The sequence below is a fragment of the Marmota flaviventris genome, chromosome 14, assembly GCF_047511675.1.
Source record: "Marmota flaviventris isolate mMarFla1 chromosome 14, mMarFla1.hap1, whole genome shotgun sequence".
In the NCBI taxonomy this organism is placed as follows: domain Eukaryota; kingdom Metazoa; phylum Chordata; class Mammalia; order Rodentia; family Sciuridae; genus Marmota; species Marmota flaviventris.
This window is the reverse complement of record NC_092511.1, coordinates 53575776-53597485: the sequence shown is the minus strand read 5'-3', so window position 1 is coordinate 53597485 and position 21710 is coordinate 53575776. Positions and strand designations below refer to the sequence as shown.

The 21710-nt window shown below is 44.3% G+C and overlaps 1 protein-coding gene across 4 annotated transcripts in view; it reads left to right on the top strand.

Annotated features, from left to right (window-relative positions):
* Spred2 (sprouty related EVH1 domain containing 2) overlaps window positions 1-21710 on the top strand; it is a 122306-nt gene that overhangs the window by 1643 nt on the left and 98953 nt on the right. Inside the window, exons 2-3 of one of the 4 annotated variants that reach the window (XM_071601651.1) lie at window positions 3229-3309; window positions 3745-3868. In XM_071601651.1, coding sequence (XP_071457752.1) covers window positions 3843-3868 — 26 coding nt within the window. In that variant the 5' untranslated portion in view covers window positions 3229-3309; window positions 3745-3842. Of the gene's footprint in view, window positions 1-3064; window positions 3869-21710 lie in introns of those variants that run through there. The other 3 variants (XM_071601650.1, XM_071601649.1, XM_027934417.2) reach the window with 3 other exon arrangements.

Below are 21710 nucleotides of genomic sequence, written 5' to 3'. Positions count from 1 at the left end.
TCCCCAGCCCATCCCAGCACTTTCTTATATTTATTTATTTAAAAAATATTTATTTTTTTTAGTTGTAGTTGAATACAATACCTTTATTTTACTTATTATTTTTATGTGGGCTGAGGATTGAACCCAGGGCTTTGCCAGTGCTAGGCAATTACTCTATGCTGAGCCACAACCCCAGCCCCTCTTATGTTTATTTAGAGACAGAGTCTTACTTAGTTGCTTAGGGCCTTGCTAAATTGCTGAGGGTGGCTTTGAACTTGTGATCCTCCTGTCTCAGCTTCCTGAACCGCTGGGATTACAGATGTGTGCCACCGTATCTGGCAATTGAATCTCTTATCTACGGTACCTTAACTGTATAGCCCATTTCATCTTCCAGCAACTCTACATTGGGGATATTATACTGATACAAAAGACACTGAACCCAAGGCCAAAAAGAATCTAAGACCTTCCCAAGATGCTCCAGATTGAGTCTGGCACCAAAGAGATCTCAGTAGGGACTTCGTGACTCCTGGACTTCAGAATGATTTTTTTTCCATTGTCCCCCTGGCTGCCTAGCCCATGGGCTGTACCAGTCCTTCACTAGTTGCAACAGCTGGCTGAGTGAGTAGGGGTAAAACCCATCCAAGCTCCTCAGAGCTTGCCAACCTGCAGAAACTAATAATCACCACAACTGCCATGGTGCTGTACTGTGTACTCTGAAACTAGAGGGTAGAGCCAGAGAGATGCCCATTGAGTAGGTAATTTTGGTGTGAATAAATGCCTGTGTTCCTAGAAGTTCAGGAATGACTGAGAGTAGGATCTCTTTCAATATACCCAGGGAGAAGAGCATCAAAAGTGAAAGGTGAGAACTGGGTAGTTATGGAATTCAGAGGACACTTGCCTTTGTATAGGTAGTGCTTTCTCTTTGACTTTTTTTTTTTTTTTTTTTTTTTGTGGAGGAGAATTAAACCCAGGGGTGCTCTCTAATGCTGAGCTACATCCTCAGCCCTTTTTATTTTGAGACAGAGCTCACTAACTTTTCCAGGCTGACCTCAAACTTGGCGATCCTCCTGCCTTAGTCTCCCAAGTAGTTGGTATTACAGGCAAGCACCACCAGCCCTGGCTTAAGATTCTTTATGGCCTGAAAAACTGAGAAAAACACTGTTGGCTTTGTTATCCTTGTGAAACTGAAGACTTGATAAAAGCCTCACTCAGGGTCTCAGGTGGGCCAGGAGAAAACCAGAACCCAGGTGTTCCACCCAGTCTACTGCCCTTCTCACCACTACACATCACCGGAACCCAGCATCAAAGGAGTTGAACCTCAGTCTTTGTACACAGAGATCATGGATGTGATAAGCAGGAAGTCTAGGGTAAGCCAGCAGTTTCTCCTGACTCAAGGTGAAATTTACTATCTTTAGAGCACATATGGCTTTCCATATGTATATACCTTTTAGGTATTCCATATTTGAGGCACATGCTTATCTTCTAGTTTAATAGTTACTGTTTTGCTAAAATCTCTGTGAATTGTCTTATGGCACATTCACAAGTACAGAAAATTCTACTGTGCTGTGGAGCAGAAAGGGACAGGGAGTAGGTCTCTTGCTCCATGGCAAGATCCCAGAAATACTCAATAATTATGTAATGTGTGGGATCCAGTGCAAAGTGAAAATGCAGAGTCCCCTTGTTAAAAAAGTATAAAGGAGTCCAGGCACAGTAAACAACTGTAATCCCAGCAACCCAGGAGGCTGAGGAGGGAAGATCACAAGTCTGAGGCCAGCTTCAGGAACTTGGGCCCTGTCTCAAAAAAAAAAAAAAAAAGTTGGGGGCTGTAATTCAGTGCTAGAGCACCCCTGAGTTCACTCCCCAGTACAAAAAACAAAACAAAAAAACCCATGCACACATTTTTTTTTTTTTTTTAATGTTACTGGGGATGGAACCCAGGACCTCATGCAAGCTACCACTGAACTACATCCTCATCCATATTTTGTATTTTATTTAGAGACAGGGTCTCACTGAGTTGCTTAGGCCTCATTGTTGCTGAGGCTGGCTTTGAACTCACAATCCTCCTATCTCAGCCTCCCCAGCCGCTGGAATTACAGGCCTGGCCACCACACCCAGCTTTTATTTTTATCTTGAAGCAGAGTCTCCCTTAGTTGCTATGGCTGGCCTTGAACTTGCCTGCCTTCTGCCTCAGCCTCCAGAGCAGCTGTGATCACAGGCGTGGGCCACTGCATCCTGGTTTATAAAGGATTTCAAGATTGCAACAACAGAGCATGAAACTAAGCACAGATCCCCTACAACTATACCAGCTGCATACCCAGGACGCTAGTCCTGGACGTTGCCCTTATGCTTTGTAGAGCCTGGGCCCACCCAGAAAACCTCCAGCAGGTACCAAGCCAAGACAGGAAAAATAAAACTGGGGGTGTGGTGGGATGGGGTGGGGAGTTGATGAGCTCCTCACCTCTCTGTGCCAAAGTCCATAGGGCTGGCAACCTCTGGCTCGGTAACTGGTCTTCAAGGGCCTGAAACAAAATCCATCCTTCATCAGCAGAGAGATTCGCTAGATAGTTTCAGAAATATATTTGGGATTACCTTTTAACTCTATCATTTCTACAAAAACACAAACGTTTCTGGGGCATTTGGGGGGCTTATCCTTTATTTTTCTATGTACAAATAACGACTCCTTTAAAATGCCCGCTCATCTATCAAGACAAAAAAAAATTAAGACTTGCGTGAGACGGAAAAGCCTCTGCCATCAGAACCTTGGCAAAGTCTTACTTCCCACTCTTTCTGGTTGGGTTGGGGTGGCGAGGCCAGCCGCTGCCACCTGCGCCGTCCCCGCCCTCCCGGTGGGGGTAGTGGTTCCTCCGAGCACCACCACCCCTCCAGCCGCTTAACTCCATTCCCTCCCTTGAGCTTTCCCATCTTCGCCCCCAGGCGCCCCCCCCCCCGCCTCGATTTTCAGTCCTAGGGTTTGGAAAGAAGGAAGGGACAAAACGGGAGCCAGATGTGTTCGAGTCCCCAGCTCCCGCCTCCTTCATCCTCTTGGGCTTCCTAAAACCCGGAGTCTTAATCGAGGAGGATTCGGAGCCAGACAGACGCGGCGCAAACAACTCCGCTCCGCGGCTCCTTGGGGACTGGAAGCCAGGAGGGAGGGGGTAAAGAAGCTGGGCATGCTCAGTAGGCGGGACAAAGTTTTTTTTTCTCTCCCTCTCTCTCTCTCTCTCTCTTTTTTTTTTCGGTCGCAAGTAGGAAGCTTTTTGCACTCCACCACCTCTGGCCGCTGGGAAGACGTCATCGCTTCCGCCCTACTTCCTCCTCCTGTTGGCGGCGGTGAGAATCCAATATGGAGTAAATCGGTGGAGTCGAGAGATGGGGCTCGGACGGGGCGCCCTGCACCGCCTCTCAGGCGCACCTCCCCCGGCCGCCGACCGCTCCCCGGAACCGTGATTGGCCCGGCCCCCCGGGGGCGACCCCGTACCCAGCCCCCACCCGCCGCTGGACCTTTCCTGCTGCGAGCAGTCCCCGAGGCGCGCTTGTTTTTCTTCTGCTCTTCCCCACCGCGGTCCCCTGCCCAAATCTCGCCCTCCGCCCGCTCAGAGTCCCCGACCTCCGCCCGCCTAGCCCCGCGGCGCTGCGGCGCTCACTCCCCCGGCCCCTGGCTGGTGCGCCCCTTCCCCAAACCTCACCCCGCGCTCGGGTCGCCCTGCTTCCCCTTCTGCCTCCAGCGCCCCCCTCATCTCTAGCCGCCCCCCCTCCCCAAATCAGGCGATCTCCGGAGATGTGAAGAAGGGGGGGTGAGCGGACAGGAAGATGAAGGGAGCAAAGCTGCCCGCCGCGGGACAGGCGTCTAGGTGAACAAGAAAATGACCGAAGAAACACACCCGGACGAGTAAGTTCGGTCGTAGGGTGGGAGGAGGGTGCCCCACGGGACAGCATGGGGGCCGGGGCTGAGGACGCCGGCGGGGACTCGTTGGGTGAACTTGGCGTGGGATGCAGCAACTCGCTGACCTGTTAGGATTGGGGCGCGAGATTTCTCTCCTTGTTGAATCGAAGAAGGGGGCAAAAACTGTCGCGGGCAGGCAGGGGCATGCTTAGGGTCGGCAGGCTGGTGGCTGCTGCGGGGGCCAAGGGCGCGCGGGTGACCTCGGGGCGGTCCCCGCTCCCTCTCCAGGGACCTCCCTCCATTCGTGGCGGCCGGAGCTGAAGATTTGACACCCCCACTCAGGCTTCCCGGGGTCGATAGGTTTTTACGTGGTGACTTTGTGACTCGCGCTCTGCCGCTAGCCCCGCGTCCCCTTGCTAGCCCACTGGGGCCCAGGCTCCGCCATTTCGTTTTCTTGAATCGCTCTCATTTGCATACCACATTTTCATTCATAAAAAACACCGTGGAGCACGGGGAGGACCGGCGCGGGCCGCGCGGAGGTCTGGTGCGCTGGGGTCCGTGCACGAGCTGGTACACTGGAGCCGCCCGAAGGGTCCCGCGGCGCGCTTGCTTGCTTGTGTGTGTCTGTGTGTGTGTCTGTGTGTGTGTGTGCGCGCGTGTGCACGCGCCTGTGGGACGGCACGCGAGCCCCGCAGGGTCGGGGTAGCTGGAGGGGCGGATCCGGAGCGCGAGCGGCCGGGGCGGGCGAGAGTGTGCGGGGCAGCGAGCTCGGGTGGTGGAGAGAGAGAAAGAGTGTGTGTGTGTGTGTGTGTGTGTGTGTGTGTGTTCATTCGCTAGCGTGCACGCGCGTGTGCCCGGCCCGCGAGCTCGAAGGGAACAATGCTCCGGGCACTGCGCCGAAGGGGCTCCCGAGCCTCCCCGCGCGGGACCAGTGCCTGTCTCCATCCCTGGGCCCAGGTGCAGCTCCATCCTGCCTCGCGGTGGCGGGGTCGGGATCGGCTTTTCTCTGCCTGGCGGGAGGCGTTTCCCCTCTGGAGTGCGACGGGGGCGGGGCGGCTGGGCCCCGCGCCTTGAGTCTTGGGCCAGGGGTCCCAGCGGTCACCACACGGCAGCCGCTGTCGCTTCTCAGTGGCTGTGCCCGCTACCATCCACTTTTTTTCATTTTTTGTGAATAAGACGCTCTCCTTTATTGTCACATGACATCCCTCCTCCCTTGCACATTCATAAATCCGGAGCCTGCCTCGGCTCCTTTCATTCAGAGCTGCCATTAGCTAAGGTAGCCTCGGCGCCGGCTTGGGTGCTAAGAGCCTGTCGGCAGTCGCAGGGGCGCATCCCAGAGGGACACTTTCCACCGGTCCACGCCTGGGAGTAGGGACTGCGGGCCGTGAGCTCTAGAGGCCCTGGGTCTCCCCGCTCTACACCGCCACCCCCTCCTCTGTGAGCATTGAGACTCAGACGTGCAGGGAGGGGAAGTGACTCAGGGCTGGGCGACTGGGAGACTTGAAGGTCTTGCAGCAGGTGACAGAATGCTGTGTTCTAAGAAATCTCACTTCTTTTTAAGTGCCCCTTTATCCTTTGGTGTCTTGCCTGGCTGGGCAGGTGGGGGGGGGGGGCTGGTGTTTGGGAATGGGAATTTCCTTCCTGTGAGTCCCCAGGGAACTTAAACTGTAGTAACTCTTGATCTGCTGGACACCAGTCACTGGAGAGGATCCTGCCTGGTGTGCAGAACAGGGTGGCTTCACTGTACCTGCCGGTATTTCTGTTTTGGCATTTTGCTTTGCCTTCATATATCTTTCTTGAAATAGTAAAGTGACAAAAAAAGTTGTGCTTTTAGTACTGAAATATAGAGGCCTTGTCCCTTTTTGAACTTGGCCAATAAACAGGTACTTTTCTGGTCCTCATTTGTGCCTGCATACATGAATAACAGTAGGAGTAGTGAGAAACTGTCCACATGCTCAGGCCTTGGGGTCTTGGAGAGGTTTGACCATTCTGCATTAAGTTCCTTGACTCCATCCCTCGGAGCCATACAAGCCTGGTCTGTTCCTTTTCACAACAGCATGTCAGCCTTGCATCCTTCCCCATCTGCTATCCAAAGCAAAAGGTGGGATCACAGCAATAAGGAAATCTCTCCCTTTCCAGGTTTTCATCCACTGCTCCACTGCTGTGAAAAACCCAGTGGAAACAGTGGACATTTGAGGACAGGTTCTGGTTTCAGTTAGAATCAGAAAGCCCTGGCGCCTTCACCACTGCAAAAATGGCCTTCTGGGGTTTGCATTTAATGTGATGCCCTTGGCATGAGATATTAAATGCCTGGGAAGAAAGCAGCCGCATGGGCAGTAAACTGCCATTGTAGTCACTGTCCATTATATTGTTTAGTGTTCTTATGTAATGACCCATCTGAAAAATTCCTTTTAAACCCTACTGCCAGGAAGATTTCTCCTTCTGAGTTATAGAGCTTGCCATAATTGCTTTATTGTTATTGCTTTTTTTTTTTTTTAAGCCACACTGTCTGGAAAGTTCAGAGCTTAAATTATTGCTTGATATGGTAACCATATTAGCCTAGGTTTTTGCTAGATTTATTTACCCCCTCCTCTATGTGAATTTTTTTTAAATTTTTTAGTATTGATTTTTTTTTTAACTTTTAGGTGGACACAATATCTTTATTTTTATGTGGTGCTGAGGATCAAACCCAGTGCCTCATGCATGCTAGGCAAGCACTGTTCCACTGAGCCACAATCCCAACCTTCCTCCATGTGAATTTTGATCTTTTGTTTTCTAACGGGTTTTTGTAGACAGGATATGTTACTTATAAGGAGAATTAGTGACATCAAACTGGAGACTTGGGGAGATACATGTACCTTAGATAAAAGAGACTTTTTGAAAAATTGAATGGTCCAGAAGTTTAAATATATCTAGCATCAATACAAAAAACCAAAATCGTGCTTTGATTTTTAATAATATTGTTTTGTTTGATCTTTTTTGTTTTGTTTTGTATGTATGTGTTACTGAGGATTGAACCTAGGGGCACTCCATCACCAAGCTACATCCCCCCAGCACTTCTTACTTTTGTTTTTCCATCCTGCTTTGGATATTTTAGTAGCTGGGGTTATAGGCACGCTCCACCACTCCCAGTCCAGTGTTCTTTTTCATGTCAATTTAAAACTCCTCTTTTACAGATACGGTAATTCAGGAAAGCATGTTTGCATTTGTTGAAGATGATCCCAAAAGATTGTGGACGATGGTTCCATGTAGAAAATACACTGATCATTCATTCTTCTTTGATCTCACTCCAGATAGAATGCTTATGTTAATGTTGTGGTGCTGGGGCCTGTGGCATGCTAGGCAAGTGCTCTACCAATGAGCTGCATTTCCAGTCCCACTGAGATGCATCTTAAGGTTTACATTTTCACTTTTTAAAATTTTTAGGTGGACATAGTATCTTTATTTTATTTCTATGTGGTGCTGAGGATCGAACCCAGTGTCTCACGCATGCTAGGCAAGCACTCTACCACTGAGCCACAATGCCAGCCCTACATTTTCACATTTTTTAAAGATAATTTTAAAAGTCGGAATGGGAAAGTGGCTCAGTGGTAGAGCTCTTGATTACATGTTCCAGGCCTTGGGTTTGATTCCTAGCACCTTGGCAAAAAAATTTTAAAAACTTAAAGAACATCAACAACCTTTTTGAAAAGTGGTCTTTTGTACATAGTTGTGGGGGAAAATTGAAAACCACGCAATTTTGTCTGGGTTTTGTTTTGTTTGTTTGTTTTTGGTTTTTGGTGGTAGTAGGGAGTGAACCCTGGCTTCCTGCATGGTAGGCAAGTGCTGTACTACTGAGCTACATCTCTAACCCTTTATATTTATTATTTTTTTAATTTGAGGCAAGTTCTTTACAGTTTGCCCAGGCATGACTCGAATTTGTGACCCTCCTGTTTCACCCTTGCTGTAGCTGGAATTATAGATGTGCACTACCACTATTGGTTGTCTGTATCTTTCCCCCCCCCCTCCCCCCCATGTGTCTAAGGAATTTGATCATGGCTACAAATGGCTTGAAAATTCACAGACAAAAAAAATAAAGCAAGCCTCATGAAATAAGATCTAACTCGGGAGACATGGGGCTGCTGTTCAGTTTTTTTGTTCTTCTCATGATCTCTTCTCTGTAACCTACTTCTTGCTGGGAATGAATTTGTAGCTTAACCATCACTTATATTTTTGTCTATTGCTGGAAGATTTTCCATTAAAAAATATTTTAAAAACAGGCTTAATTTTTTTTTAACTGAACCTATTTCAAAAATATTGCAGGCATGAAGACTCTTACAACTAAATACCTGAGCCTACTTCTCAAAAAGATAAGAATACTTTCCTGTGAAACTGCAGTACCATTATCATACTTTAGAAAATTTAAGAATTATTCCCTGATGTCTTTAACACTCAGCCTGAAATATCTGAAAAATGTCTTTTATAACTATTTTTTCAGCCAGAGACCAATCAACCCTGAGTTAAATGCATTTGTAACATACACTTAAGGCTCAAGGTTTTACCATTTCCTCACTTCATGATCTAAGACAAGATATTTACACATCTCACTTTGGTTTTATGCAGGTACCAAATGGGAATAAATACTGCCTTTTTCTGGGTAGTATTTATAGGCAGGTGCTGTGAGGGAGGGTTAAATGAGATAGCTTATGTGGAGCTTGCAGTATCTAACATAAAACAAGGTGTTCTGGGTGATGTTTTTTGGGACAGTGAGATAGGTGTCTTACAGGCTTAGCTTGTTACATTCAGATAGTCCTGTAAAGGAGTTGTTGCCCATTTAACTGATGAGGAAGCTTATATAAAGAAAATTCCTTGCCCAAGACAGCAAATTTTTATTTTATTTTTCATTTTTGAGACAGGGTCTTGTTAAATTGCTGAGGGTCTTGCTACATTGCAGAGGCTGGCCTCTAATTTGCAATTCTTCTGCCTCAGCCTCTTGAGTTGCTGGGATTATAGATGTGAGCCACCATGCCCAGCTGCAAGTCTTTTTTATAGCACTTCACTCATTTAGCTTTCTCAGCAATCCTGTGAGAGAGATGGTATTATTATCCCCATTTATAGATGGTGAAACTGAGGTATAGAGAGGATAAATAGTTTGCCCAAGGTCTTGTCATTAGTAACGGAAGGAGCTGGCAGTTGAGCACCTCAGTAGCCTGGTTCAGGAAGAAGTGTGTTCTAACTAACCACCGTAAATTGTAGTGTCCAGTCTTAGTAAACCCAGGGCCTCACACATGCTAGGCAAGTGTTACAGTAATGAACTACATTCCCAGTCCCCAGCCTTAGTCATTCTGACCTTGGGAGTTTTCATTGTTTCCACCAGTCATGCTGTTGGTCCATAATTCTTCTGATTTGGTGATAATTTTGTCATCGCCATGATTTTTCTGACTTCATATCTAAAAATGCTTTGAGGCATAAGGGTCATAGCAAATTAAGGTGAATTTAAGTAAATTTGGGGTTGGGAATTCCGTGATTCACTTCAAGATTATAGGGGATATGTGTAAATGTGAATTCAGAGTTGGACAGTAGATCTGTGTTAATTCAAATAACCTGATACAAGTGAGACAGGGTCTCACTCAGTTGCTTAGGGTGTCTCTAAGTTGTTGGGGCTGGCCTTGAACTTGCCATTCTCCTGCCTCAGCCTCCTGAGTCTTTGGGCGCCCAGCATAAATAAAATTCTCTAATGCTAAGATAAGCAGTAGAGTGCTTTGGACTTCAGAATTGGAATCTTGGTTCATTCATTAGAAAATCCTAAAAGCAAGACAAAATAAAAAATCTTGGAAAGACCTTAAGAAGCTTGTAAGCCAGGACCTGTCGTTGTATAAATTTGTGTCTACTGCCAGACTGCCCAGCTTGTTAGGTAGTGGGCCCATACTAACCCCCATCTGCTTGGTGGCTCTCTGGATTTGTTTCCATGGGGATATTAGCAAGTATTACCTCCTTTCTGATTACAGCAGTTTCCCTTTAGCTTTCAGTTCCTTTAACCAATAAGATATATTAAAAATGAAGCAGTCAAAATACCAAAAACTGTTTTGCCTCGGTAGTCCGTCCACTTACTATTATTTTATTTTCTTTTATTATTTTTGGTACTTGGGATTGACCCTAGAGGCATTTAACCACTGAGCCACATCCACAGCCCTTTTTTAATTTTTATTTTGAGACAGGTTCTTGCTAAGTTGCTTAGAACCTCACTAAGTTGCTGAGGCTGTCTTTGAACTTGCAACCCTTCTGCCACAGCCATCCAAGTCTCTGGATAATAAGTGTGCACCACCGTGCCCGGCTCTTTTTCTGGAATTCTTTTCTTTCTTTCTTCCTTTTTTCTACAGGTGCATTGCACTCATTTCCCCCAGGCCAGCTGTGAGCCTTTCCTTTTGGGAGCTCCTTGACTTTTCCCATCTCACCTCCACTCTCCAAATAAAAATTGATGACTCTACTATTTTTCCCCTGAGCTGTATGGCCTTTACCACCATTTACAGTTGGGCTTATGCCCAGCTAGATTCTGTATCAGAATCATCAGGATTTGTGGATTCAGGGCTACTGCTCAACTGCTTAGTTTTCTAGTTGTTGGCCCAATACCATTGAATATGTTGTGGTTGCTTAGTAAGTATCTGTTGAAGAAAATAATGAATTTTAATTATTTGAAAATGCTCTTTCATTCCTGCAGGCTAATGCAATAATTATAATTGTAGCATTTGGATAACTTATGGTGTATGTAAGCTTCCTTCTGAAAAACTTACCATATTCTAGTGAAGCCCTGGATGTGTTTTGTGAAATTGGGTGCAGAACTATCTGGTGGTGATGATCTGTCTTTGGCAACTCAAAACTGTTTTGATTCTAGTCATTGTTGTGGAAACTGAGAAGATCTTGAGCACAGTAAGACAGTGCCTGTGTTTCTGCCTCTGCAGGGGAATCTGCAGAAATCACAATATTAACAATTTGTAGTAGCTGCAGGGTTCTGGTGGAGTCTTAACACTTGAAGTTGGAGGCAGCTGTGCTGATGAACTCCAGTATTGGCATAGTTCCTGTATTTCAGGCTGAACACAAATACACAACTAACAGCAGAATCCTTAGAAATTGAACAAGATGATAATAGAGGCAGAGCAGGAAGTTTTGGTGAGTTTGGATGTTTGTTCTGGCTTGTTTTTTGTTTTCTCTTAAGTAAATTGAGCTGAATTTTTTTTTTTTTTTTTTTTAAGATCCAGTCATATTGCTCAACCTGATACTTATTCTTAGAAGTGTTTCTTTTTTGATCAATATTTAAGGTTAGAACATTGATGGTTTTTAGGCATTTTCTAAATAGAAGGAATATTTTGTACCAATGGACCCAATGCCCTGTGAAGCAAACTGAACTTTCTATGTGCTTGCTCTGGGTAGGCAGGAAGAGTCCACAGCCTGACCTGCATCCCATATCAGAGAAAGGAAGTCAGGCCAGGATTAGTAAAATACATGATATTGACTGGCATAGGACTTCCTTAAGTAAGTATTAGCTGTTTCATTACTACTTATTTCCCTTTCTCAAGAGTATGTCCACATGTGGCCCAGTGCACACTTGCTATTAAATAGTGCTGATGTTTTTCCTGGTACTGTCAAGGTAGGGGACTGTTTAAAAACGAGATTTAAAGAAATAGATTTTGACTTCCTCCTAGCATTTAGCACTTATGATTGAAGAGATTAGAACAAATACAGTTAGCTTCTAAAATGTATGACTGTGGCTCCTCTGTGTATTGGGATTATGATTTTTCAAACCTAGTTGTTTCTTAACTTTAGTACTAAGGATTTGGTACAGGGACACTTTACCACCAAGCTGCCATCGCCAACCTTTTTTATTTTTTATTTTAAGACAGGGTCCCATTAAGTTGCCCAGGTCAGCCTTGAACTTGAGACCCTCCTGCCTCAGACACCCTAGTAGCTGGGATTACAGGTTGTGTGCCACCGTGCCCAGTTTAGACCTAGTGGTTTTTGTCTTAGGTATATTCCCTGTGGTCCATTCTTAAGTGTGTAAAACTTAAATCAGGTTAAGTTTTCAAATGTCTTTCCTTTGTTCATCTAGTAATACCATCTCTGTCTTTTCATTATTTCTTCCTCTTATTTCTTTTTCCCATTGCATTGCTGTGGCTCTGGCCTCCAGTGCTGATTTTTCAGATAAGCACTGTTTATTCTGCATTCGCATCCTGCCCTGAGAATGTGTAGGGAAGCCTGGTTCTCTGCTCTTCTAGGTGTGGAGAGGACTTACCCTTCTACCTATGATCTGGCAGAGTGCTGAGCACATAGTAGGCATTCTTCAAATATTTTTACCCCCACAGTACTGGGGATTGAACCCAGGGGCACTCTACCACTGAGTTATATTTCCAGCCCTTTTTATTTTGAGAGAGGGTCTTGCTAAGTTGCCCAGGCTGGTCTTAAAATTTACCATCCCCCAATCCCTTTGCCTCAGCCTCCCGAGTCTCTGGGGTTACTGGTGAATGCCACTGTGCACGGCCCCCAAAAGATTTTGAGGTTGCTCTTTCTTTCAATACCAACAAAGGGGATGCTGCCAAGGTAGTAGTAGGAACACGGGCTTTGTGGTCAGACTCTACCTCTGCTCTCTGTTGACTCGTGTCCTGAGAGTCCTGAGTTACATAAACAAGGTTCAGTCTGCTGAACTGGTCATAGGATGTTAAAAAGTGGAAATGAAGTAACCTAGTTAAAGCATTTTAATGCACACATGGTAAATTGGGACTTCAGTGGACTCTCCACCTCCGGTATGTCTTACGTGGTGTAACAAGGTACTATTTCTTGTCAAAATTTACAAGGCAGAGAATATCCAGGAGTCATGTTAGCCTCGCTGCAACCTTGTTTTGTTTTTCAGGGAGGGGGATACCAGGGATTGAACTCAGGGGCACTTGGTCACTGAGCCACATCTCTAGCTCTATTTGTATTTTATTTAGAAACAGGGTCTCACTGAGTTGTTTAGTGCCTTGCTTTTGTTGGGGCTGGCTTTGAACTCCTCCTACCTCAACCTCCTGAGTTGCTGGGATTATGGGCGTGCACCATCATGCCTGGCAGCTGGGCATTATTGATTTTAAAAAAATAAAGGCCCTGTATTACAGGGATCTGTAGGAAAGCAAATGGAACAACAGAACGTGACCTCTGACCGTGCTCCCACAAACTCCCCAAGGAGCCTTGAGCAAGTCACTTCCACTCTTAGGTATGAAGTGGGAATCTTGTTTCCTGCCTCAAAAGGTTGCTGTGAAGCCAGGTGCGGTGGTGTACACCTATGCAACAATTCAGCGAAGCACTAAGCAACTCAGTGAGCCCCTGTCTCTGAATAAAATACAAAAAAGGGCTGGGGATGTGGCTCAGGGGTTGAGTGCCCCTGAGTTCAATCCCCAGTATCCAAAAAAAAAAAATTGCCCTACTGACTATTGACCCTTTTGCTCTATGATTCTAGTTGGTGCTTTTTGAGATTTTTGTTTGTTGTTTGAGATTCTGACTCTTAGAGCTGTCTGCTGTCACTGCCCTCTCTGTGATATCATCCTTGGCTCCCTTGCCCTCTCTGCTCCATTCTTCATCTATGGTCTAGAAATCTGATTACCAGCAGCTTTCAAATTGTTTCTAAAACAAGCCAGGTGTGGTAAGTACACAACTGTAATTCCAGCTACTCAGGAGACTGAGGCAGGAGATTGCAAGTTTGAGGCCAGCCTTGGCAACTTAGTAAGAACCTGTCTCACAATTAAAAAAATGTAAAAAGGGTCAGAGCTGGTGATATAGTTCAGTGGTAGAGCACCCCTGGGTTTAATCCCCCAGTACTGGGGGGTTAAAAAGTTTCTAAAATGAAAGTCAGTAGGCTTGGTGGGGCTGAAGTTTCCCTTAGGAGTAAGCTGGCTTATGACATGTTTTGTCTAGTTACATGCCATGTTGGTGTTTCACTTTATATTTTAAGCCAAGGAATAAAGTGTATGAGGGTGTGGGAATACAGATGTAGTACTGGACCCGTTTAGTTTAATCATCCACATGCAAGTAATTTTATTCACGTTACAGACCTTCTAAAGCTGTATAAATATGAATAGTCTTAATATAATTATTAAGTCTCTCATGGAGAGGCAAATCTGTTTTTACTCAGGCTCAAAATTCCAAAGCAAATCTGCCCGGCTAGGATGGTGTGCCCTGGTTCCCCATCACCATTCTTCCTGTAATGGTTGCATCTCATTCATCTTCCTGTGAATGGATTTCAGAACAGATGTCTTTCTGTTTGTCAACCTGCTTTGAGGCCCTCACCATCCATTCTTAGATGTCTATTGTACTAAGGAAAATTAGAGGATACTAGATAATGGGTTATTTGGAGTGTGGGAGACTTTGGATCTTAAGAACTTGAATTTTAGAATGTACTTAGACCCCAATTGCAAAACAATGTATCAAGTTTTGTATTGGACAAAATAAATCACAGTGAGGGTGCAGTCAGAGCAAGAGAGTTTGACTAGCTTAGTGATTGAACCCAGGGGCACTGTATCCACCCATAGTGCTAAAGCTGTGACTCAGGAAGACCCTGCCCTTGGGGAGCTTAGGTATGAGGGCAGTATTTTTTTTTCTTTAGTCCTGGGGATTGAACCCAGGGGCACTTTACCAATGAGCTATATTCCCAGCCCTTTTAATGTTTTATTTGGAGACAGGATCTTGCCAAGTTGCTGAACTTGGCCTCCAACTTGCAGTCCTCCTGCCTCAGCCTTCTGAGTCACTGGGATTACAAACATGCTTCATTGCACCCAGCTGGCAATATTGCCTTAATGATTGCCTGATTGATTACTGGTGTGTTCTCTTTTCTTCTCCCTCCTTCCTGCTGGCTTCTTCTGAAGCTGCAAACTAGGAAGGACAGCAGCATTGGGCTTCCTATATTTGGATGGGGGCAACTCTTCATGCAGAGCCTTAAAGGTCCTACTTGCCTTTGCTGTAATCACGTAGGAGCAAGTTCTTCCAGTTGTTCTTCAGTTGTAAGAGGAGAGAGAGGGTTTGTGTACGTGTTGTACACACAGGCATGTGCTCATTCACCCTTGTGTGAATGTCTGATAGTCAAGTGTCCACATACTGCAGGTGAAGAAAAATTCTTTCAGGTTGAGTATCTTGCCTGAGGTTACAGAGCAGTTATTTTTAACCCAGGTCCTTGACTTCAGACGGAGTTCTGTAGAAGGACATTGTGTGTACATAACTTGCAAGGACTTAGTTTTCCTGTGTGAAGAAGTGTATGGATCATTCAATTTCTATTACTATGAGGCAAATGTGATTAGAACTGCCTTAGGATCCCATAAGTACTTCAAAACCGCAGGTGATGTTTCTCCCTCACATTCCTGTTCAGCTCTGTGGAGCAAGGAGCCAGTGCACATTAAGGTGGTCTTTTCTGCATTGAGATATGAAGAGCAAATATTTGTTTTGGAAAGAGAATGAGCCTCTTTCCAAAACAAATATTTTCAACCTTGTTGGGAAGCACATGTGAGCAGCGTGGCTGAGGAAGCATACTGTTAACCGGATCCTGTATGTAGCCCAGTTGTTGGAGAGGAGGATCTTGAAAGGGTGCTTCTTAAACTTGAACTTGCATTGGAGGTGGGAGTAGAGGTCCAGTAAAATGAGGATCCTAATTCAGTAAGGTATGAGATTCTTTGTTTTTAACAAACTCTCTGGTAATGATGTATCTGTGATGAAGATTTGTGCCTTCATTGTCCAGGTTTTAACACACTTGGCATTAGAAACTCATTTGCAGAAGCTCACTGGATGAGAAGGTGGTGCTTATACACTGAGAAATATAGAATCAAGTACATGCCCTTCCTCATCCCTGGCAGGACTTGTAGCTTTATTTATTTATTTTTTTAGTTGTCAATGGATCTTTCTACTTATTTATTTATTTATTTTTAATTAATTAATTTATTTATTTATGGTGCTGAGGATCGAACCCAGGGCCTCATGCATGCCAGGCAAGTACTCTACCACTGAGCTACAACTCCAGCCCCGACTTGTAGCTTTTTTTTGCGGGGGGCGGGGGGGGGGGTAGTAGGGATTGACCTCAGGGGCACTTGACCACTGAGCCACATCTTCAGCCCTGTATTGTATTTTATTTAGAGAGGTCTCACTGAGTTGCTTAGTGCCTCACTTTTTCTGAGGCTGGCTTCAAACTCATGATCCTCCTGCCTCTGCCCCCAGAGCTCTGGGATTATAGATGTCTGTCACTGTGTCCATCGAAGCTTTGATGAGAATGAACAGGAAGACTCTTTGCTTTTTATTTTTTTTGGTACTAGGGATTGATTGAACCCAGGGCATTTAACCACTAAACCCAATCCCCAGCCCTTATTTAAAAAAAAGTTTTTGGTGAAAGCCAGGAGGGCCAAGAAATCCATAACTTGGATATGTGAAATCCCCAAACTGTGGGTAATGCCTAACAGTCAGTTGGCATTCTGCACCTCCCAGGGAAAGCCTGCTGCCCTAGGAAGAAAGCAAGCTCAGCCCTAGAAGAAATCACAGGAAGTAATTAAACAGAGAAGGTCAGAGAAAGAGGAAGTGGTTGTGTTGTTTCTGATGCGAATAGCATTGTTGTTACTGGGAATCAAGATGATGATGTTTAAGTCTCTTGGAATGTGACTGCTTGGGGATTTGATTGTATTTAAATTATAGCCCTTTTAGTTTATTCTTTTAGACAGCAATCTAGTTAGGAAATGAATTGCTTTTAGGTCTTATCAGGAATCCCCACGTGCCTAAGCAGAAGTCTTAAGTGAGAGTTGCTTATAGCTTGGCAAATTGCTCTTAAATGGAATGAATGTCAAGACTATTAGAGGTTAATTTTAGGTGTCTGGAGTTCTCCCTAATTCTCCTGATTAAACACTTTAACATAATAGTTTCCTTAATTGGAATAATGATGGAATATTAGCATGCATATTAAACCATTTACCCAAATTTGAATAGGGTTAAAATGCAAATTATCCATCACTTGTCAGTGCTTACTCTTTAGGGATAATTCCTGGTGAGAAATGGAGAAGAGACTGGAATATGAATTGAAATAAGGCCTTCTATTTGAAGCAGCATTGTTGGGAGAGCCAAGAATAGACCAGAGGACTGAAATAAGTGAGAAGCCCTTTGTTTCCCAAAAAGAGATATTAAAAATACAAAAGCTTGTGATATCATTTACTTCTACGTGGAGGTGGGTGCAGTGGGACCCTCTGGTTGGGTCTTCATGAGCCTGTCTTGTTTTTCTTTTAGAGGAACATATATGAGACTTAAGGTCCTTCCCCAGCATTTAGATATTCCCAAGTCTTGGCCAACTGACATACAGTGGTTCCCAGACAAGTGGCTGGAAATCCACATGAACTTGAGGTGTTGTCTGTGAACCTCATATGCAGTGTCATCTATATAAATGTATTGTTCTTTGCACATAGCTGCATTTATGGAATAATACATTGCAATCTCATTAAAATACTACTGAATTTTCAGTGGATGTTTGTAATATATTTTCCTCAACTCAGTTATTTAGAAACCTGACAATCATCCCTAGGAAGGGGACTCGTCCCTAAATTTCTTCTTTTGAATTCTTATACTTAGAAAACTGGGAATTAGCCTTCTACTCCTAGGATATTGAGTAGATTAGGTGGGAGATGGGCAGGAAACTAGAAGACAAATTTAGGTGGAAGTGGATGTGGAGAGTTGAAAATGAGTCCATATTGCTTCCCTAGAGACTAGGAGGAAGATCTGTCTTCCAGCTTTACCTTCCTCGACTCTTGGAGTCAGCATTTATCTGAATACCTGTAGTGATGTACATTTCTTATAGTGAAAGAGAGGATATGCCCTACACTAAAAGCTTCGAATGCTTTCCAAACAGCAAAGAAGATGGGTCTCCAGTTGCCATGTGTGGTAAATAGTAGGATTCAGGAAACTTAGTTCCTGTCCCTTTTTTGCTACTAACCTGCTCTTTGGCTTTGAATGCACCATGGTGAGCATCCCTAGACTCAAGTTACCCCGCCCCCATATACACATTATTTGCTGCTGAAAATTAAAATATCACATCAAAATTTCTTTTTATTGCAACTCAAATTTTTGAAGACCAGAAAAGCTAATTATCTACTCTTAATTATTACACTCTAATCAAGCTATCCAATATTCTCTTTACATCTCTTCCAGTTCCTGAGTTTTATTTCACAGATTTCGGCCTTCTAAAGTCCACAGGAAGACTTGAGACCTAGTGGAACTTCTTTGAGTCAAACAGAAAAGTAAAACTAAAGTATGTTGAAATCGTTTACATACATTTTAACTGCACAGATTCCTTATGAATTACTGGCATTAAGGCATGAAGAGATCCCCAACACACACACACAAAGTAGAAAGAGATGCAAAAGAATAAAGACATCACAGAACTCATACATAAGCTATTCAAAAGCATCCCTAAAATTACCCCCTTCATGAAGAACAAGATACAACTTATGCCTGTATTGACTCTGTGACATAATTATTCCCTATTCTAGCATTCTCAGAAGGATCCCATCCAGGATATATGCAATAACTGCAGGTACATTTGAATTATGCTTCATGATTCACTCTGAACTCCCTTAAGATTGCTGTCTCTTTGTTGTTCTCTTTCAAGCTGGAAAAATCTTACTCTGCTTAGGAGATATCTCCATTTTGCTCTTTCTGTGCAGATAACAATGTCCAGACTCCAAGCCACTGATAGGGAAAGCCACTTCTGACCTCCCATGAGATCCTCTCACTTCTGTCCTTTGGTTGGGGTGGGCCTTCTGGCAGACATAAGGGCATGTAGCCACAAGGATTCAGAAGGATTAGCATTTCTGAGCTGACTAGATGAGAGTCCACTGAATCTTTGGGGAATTTTTTTTTTTCATTTTCAGACATCAGAAAAGACTTCTGGGTCAAGATTAGGTTAAACTTTTTTGCAATGGGTCCATTGGGAGGTGAGCTGAACCCTCAAAGAGTTGCTCCGAGGTTGCCTGAAAAAGACTAAAACTTCAATACAAAGTGAACTGAGCCATAGGCTCAGTTTTCTTATCTCTAAATTAAAGAGGTTTAATAATGAAATAATATTAAAGGACTCTTCTAGTTCCAAAATTGTAAGGAGACTTCACATTATAAAAATAATAGTCCCCCCCCCCCCCGCCTTTTTTTTTTGGTATTGGGATTTGAATCCTGGGGTAGTTTACCATTTAGCTACATCCCCAGTCCTTATTATTTTTTAATTTGAAAAGGGTCTAAGTTGCTGAGCCTGGCTTTGAAGTTACCGTCCTCCTACCTCAGCCTCCTGAGTAGCTGAGATTAGAAGTATATGCCAACACGTCCAGCTAGAAGCACGATGTATTTTTTATTTTTAAATATTTTTAGTTGTAGTTGGACACAGAACCTTTATTTTATTTATTTATTTTTATGTGGTCCTGAAGATTGAGCTCAGGGCCTCACACATGCTAGATGAGCGCTCTACTGCTGAGCCACAACCCCAGCCCCAATGTATTTTTTAAATAGAGAAAAATATTTTTTAAAAAAAATTTAGATTTTTTTATTGCTATACTAACCAGGGGAGAGTTCACTTCCTACAAGTTTGGTCTTGAGTTTTGAAGGACTTCAGAAAGGATAATGATCCAGCAACTCAGGAGGCTGAGGCAGGAGGATAACAGATTCAAGGCCAGCCTGGGCAACTTAGACTCTGTGTTAAAATAAATTTAAAGGGCTGGAGATATAGCTCAGTGGTAAAGTGTCCCCAGGATCAATTACCAGTTCCAAAAAAAAAAAAAAGAAGGATGATGGTGGCACATGGGTGGAGGGGGGAGGTCAGACAAGATAATGAAGGGGCTTCTTGTGTCTGGAAGTTTCCTCCATAGGCAGAGACACTGCACCTCCAAGTTTATGCTGGGTGAGGCCAGAGAAAGAGCTGGACAGGTTCACAAGGTTAAATCTGGGAGGATGCTGGGTGCCTGGCTGACAAAGTAGGTATTTGGACTTCCGTTCTTTAAATAGAATGGATCTTAATTTTAAGACTGCAAAGAGAAGATAAAATAATAAGTTGGTAAAACAGAACTAGTTAATTAGACTAGGGTGCAGGCTGGACTGGAGTCAGGGAGATCACTAATAATTTTGTTGCTAACATACCTGTACGGGACTTTTCTCTCTGACTTGAGTTAAACGCAGTGGACCGTAGATGAAGAAACCTGTGCTTCAGAGAGGTAGTCCTTGTATTTATTGGAAGGTGGTCAGGAGCTGAGATATCCCGTACAAAATTAACCAACTTGCTATGTAGATGAGATGTACAGCTTAGAAATAGCCTAGGTGAGGTTTTCTGGTTGTTTCAAGTATTGTTATTCCTCATGGTACTCTTCTGAACAGTTACAAATGCCCTGGCAAGCTGGCAGATGCACTTGTCCTCCATAGAGTAAAATGCTTGCAATCTGCCCACAACACTTTAGAACTGGAGAGGATCTTAGGGAAGTGACACATAAATTTTAATTTCTTCCCCATATTTTTCTCTATTGCAAGTATGTTCATGCTTGAGATCAGAATAAGATTTTTTTGTTTCTTTGTTTTTGTCATTGTTGTTTTTTGCAATACTGGGGATTGAACCTAGGGCCTTACGGAGGGCCTTATGTGTGCCAGGCAAGCGCTCTACCACTGAGCCAGCACCTTGTGTTTTTTGTTGCTGTTAATGTGAAGTCTCCTGCAATTTATGCAGACTGGAGACATCATGTGGCTAGCTCAGGGTCACACTGCTGGTGGGTGTTTGGACTATGTCATTGAGATGTCATGACCTTGGTTCCAGTCCAGTTTTTGGTGCTATATCAACTATTCATGAGATTTGTTATCCTTGAGTTATTGAACCCTGGGGAAACAGGAAAGAGAAGGTAGAGCCTCAATTCAGATCAATATGGCTGATATAGAGGTTGAATGATCAACACTGAAGAAGCCGCTAGTCTTGGTCACACCCTGTGCAAGGGTGAGATAGATGAGCTTCCCAAATGCTGTTCCTGTGTGGCTTACCTGTGGATGACAGGAGGGTCCTGAGGTGTGATTTGCACATTACCCTTTGGGTACAGGAGCATTGGGAGTAGAGGCCTTTAGCAGAAAAGGGCCTCTAGCTTGCTGTCCAGAGAGAGAGAGAGAGAGAGAGAGAGGATAAGCTCTGAGATGAACAGTTGAAACACATGTAGAGTTCCCAGGTTTTTGCACCTGGGCACCAGAAAAAAAGTTTATGAGACATTACCTATGCTTGCTCTTCCTCCCCAGCTCTCTTGCCTTCTGTTCTCCCCATGTGTTTGCTTTTGATGTTAACTGCCAAGGCGGTGTGGTCTTAGACAGCAGGAAGTTATATTTGATATGCAGGTCTCCTGGGGGTGGGGGCTGGCGGATGCCAGGACGGGAAGGGTGGCGGTTTTGGCACATTATTGTGAGAACTTTGTGCACTTACAAGCCAACAGGTGCTGTCAGAGCAAAGGGAGGGAGAGGTGACCTGCCAGTCATGTAGGGAGCTTTTTTATGGTAGCTTTTACCCTTAAGTTTTTATAAAGTCACTGCCCCACAGGTTAGCTCCAGGTAAAGTTGGGATCGTCCTTGATACTGAATCACATAGCTAGTAAATGTCATGGCCAACGGTATGTAAAAGCTAGGTGTGATGGCTCATGCCTGTAACCCCACCTACTCAGGAGGCTGAGGCAGGAGGATCTTAGTTCAGGGCTAGCCTGGTTAACAGTGAGACCCTGTCTTTCAAAACAAAAATAAAAACAAAGGAAAGGGCATATGAAAACCTAAATTTAAGAAAAATGAAAATCCCTAAACCAAGACACTATTCCTGAGAGTCTGAGTTTCAGTA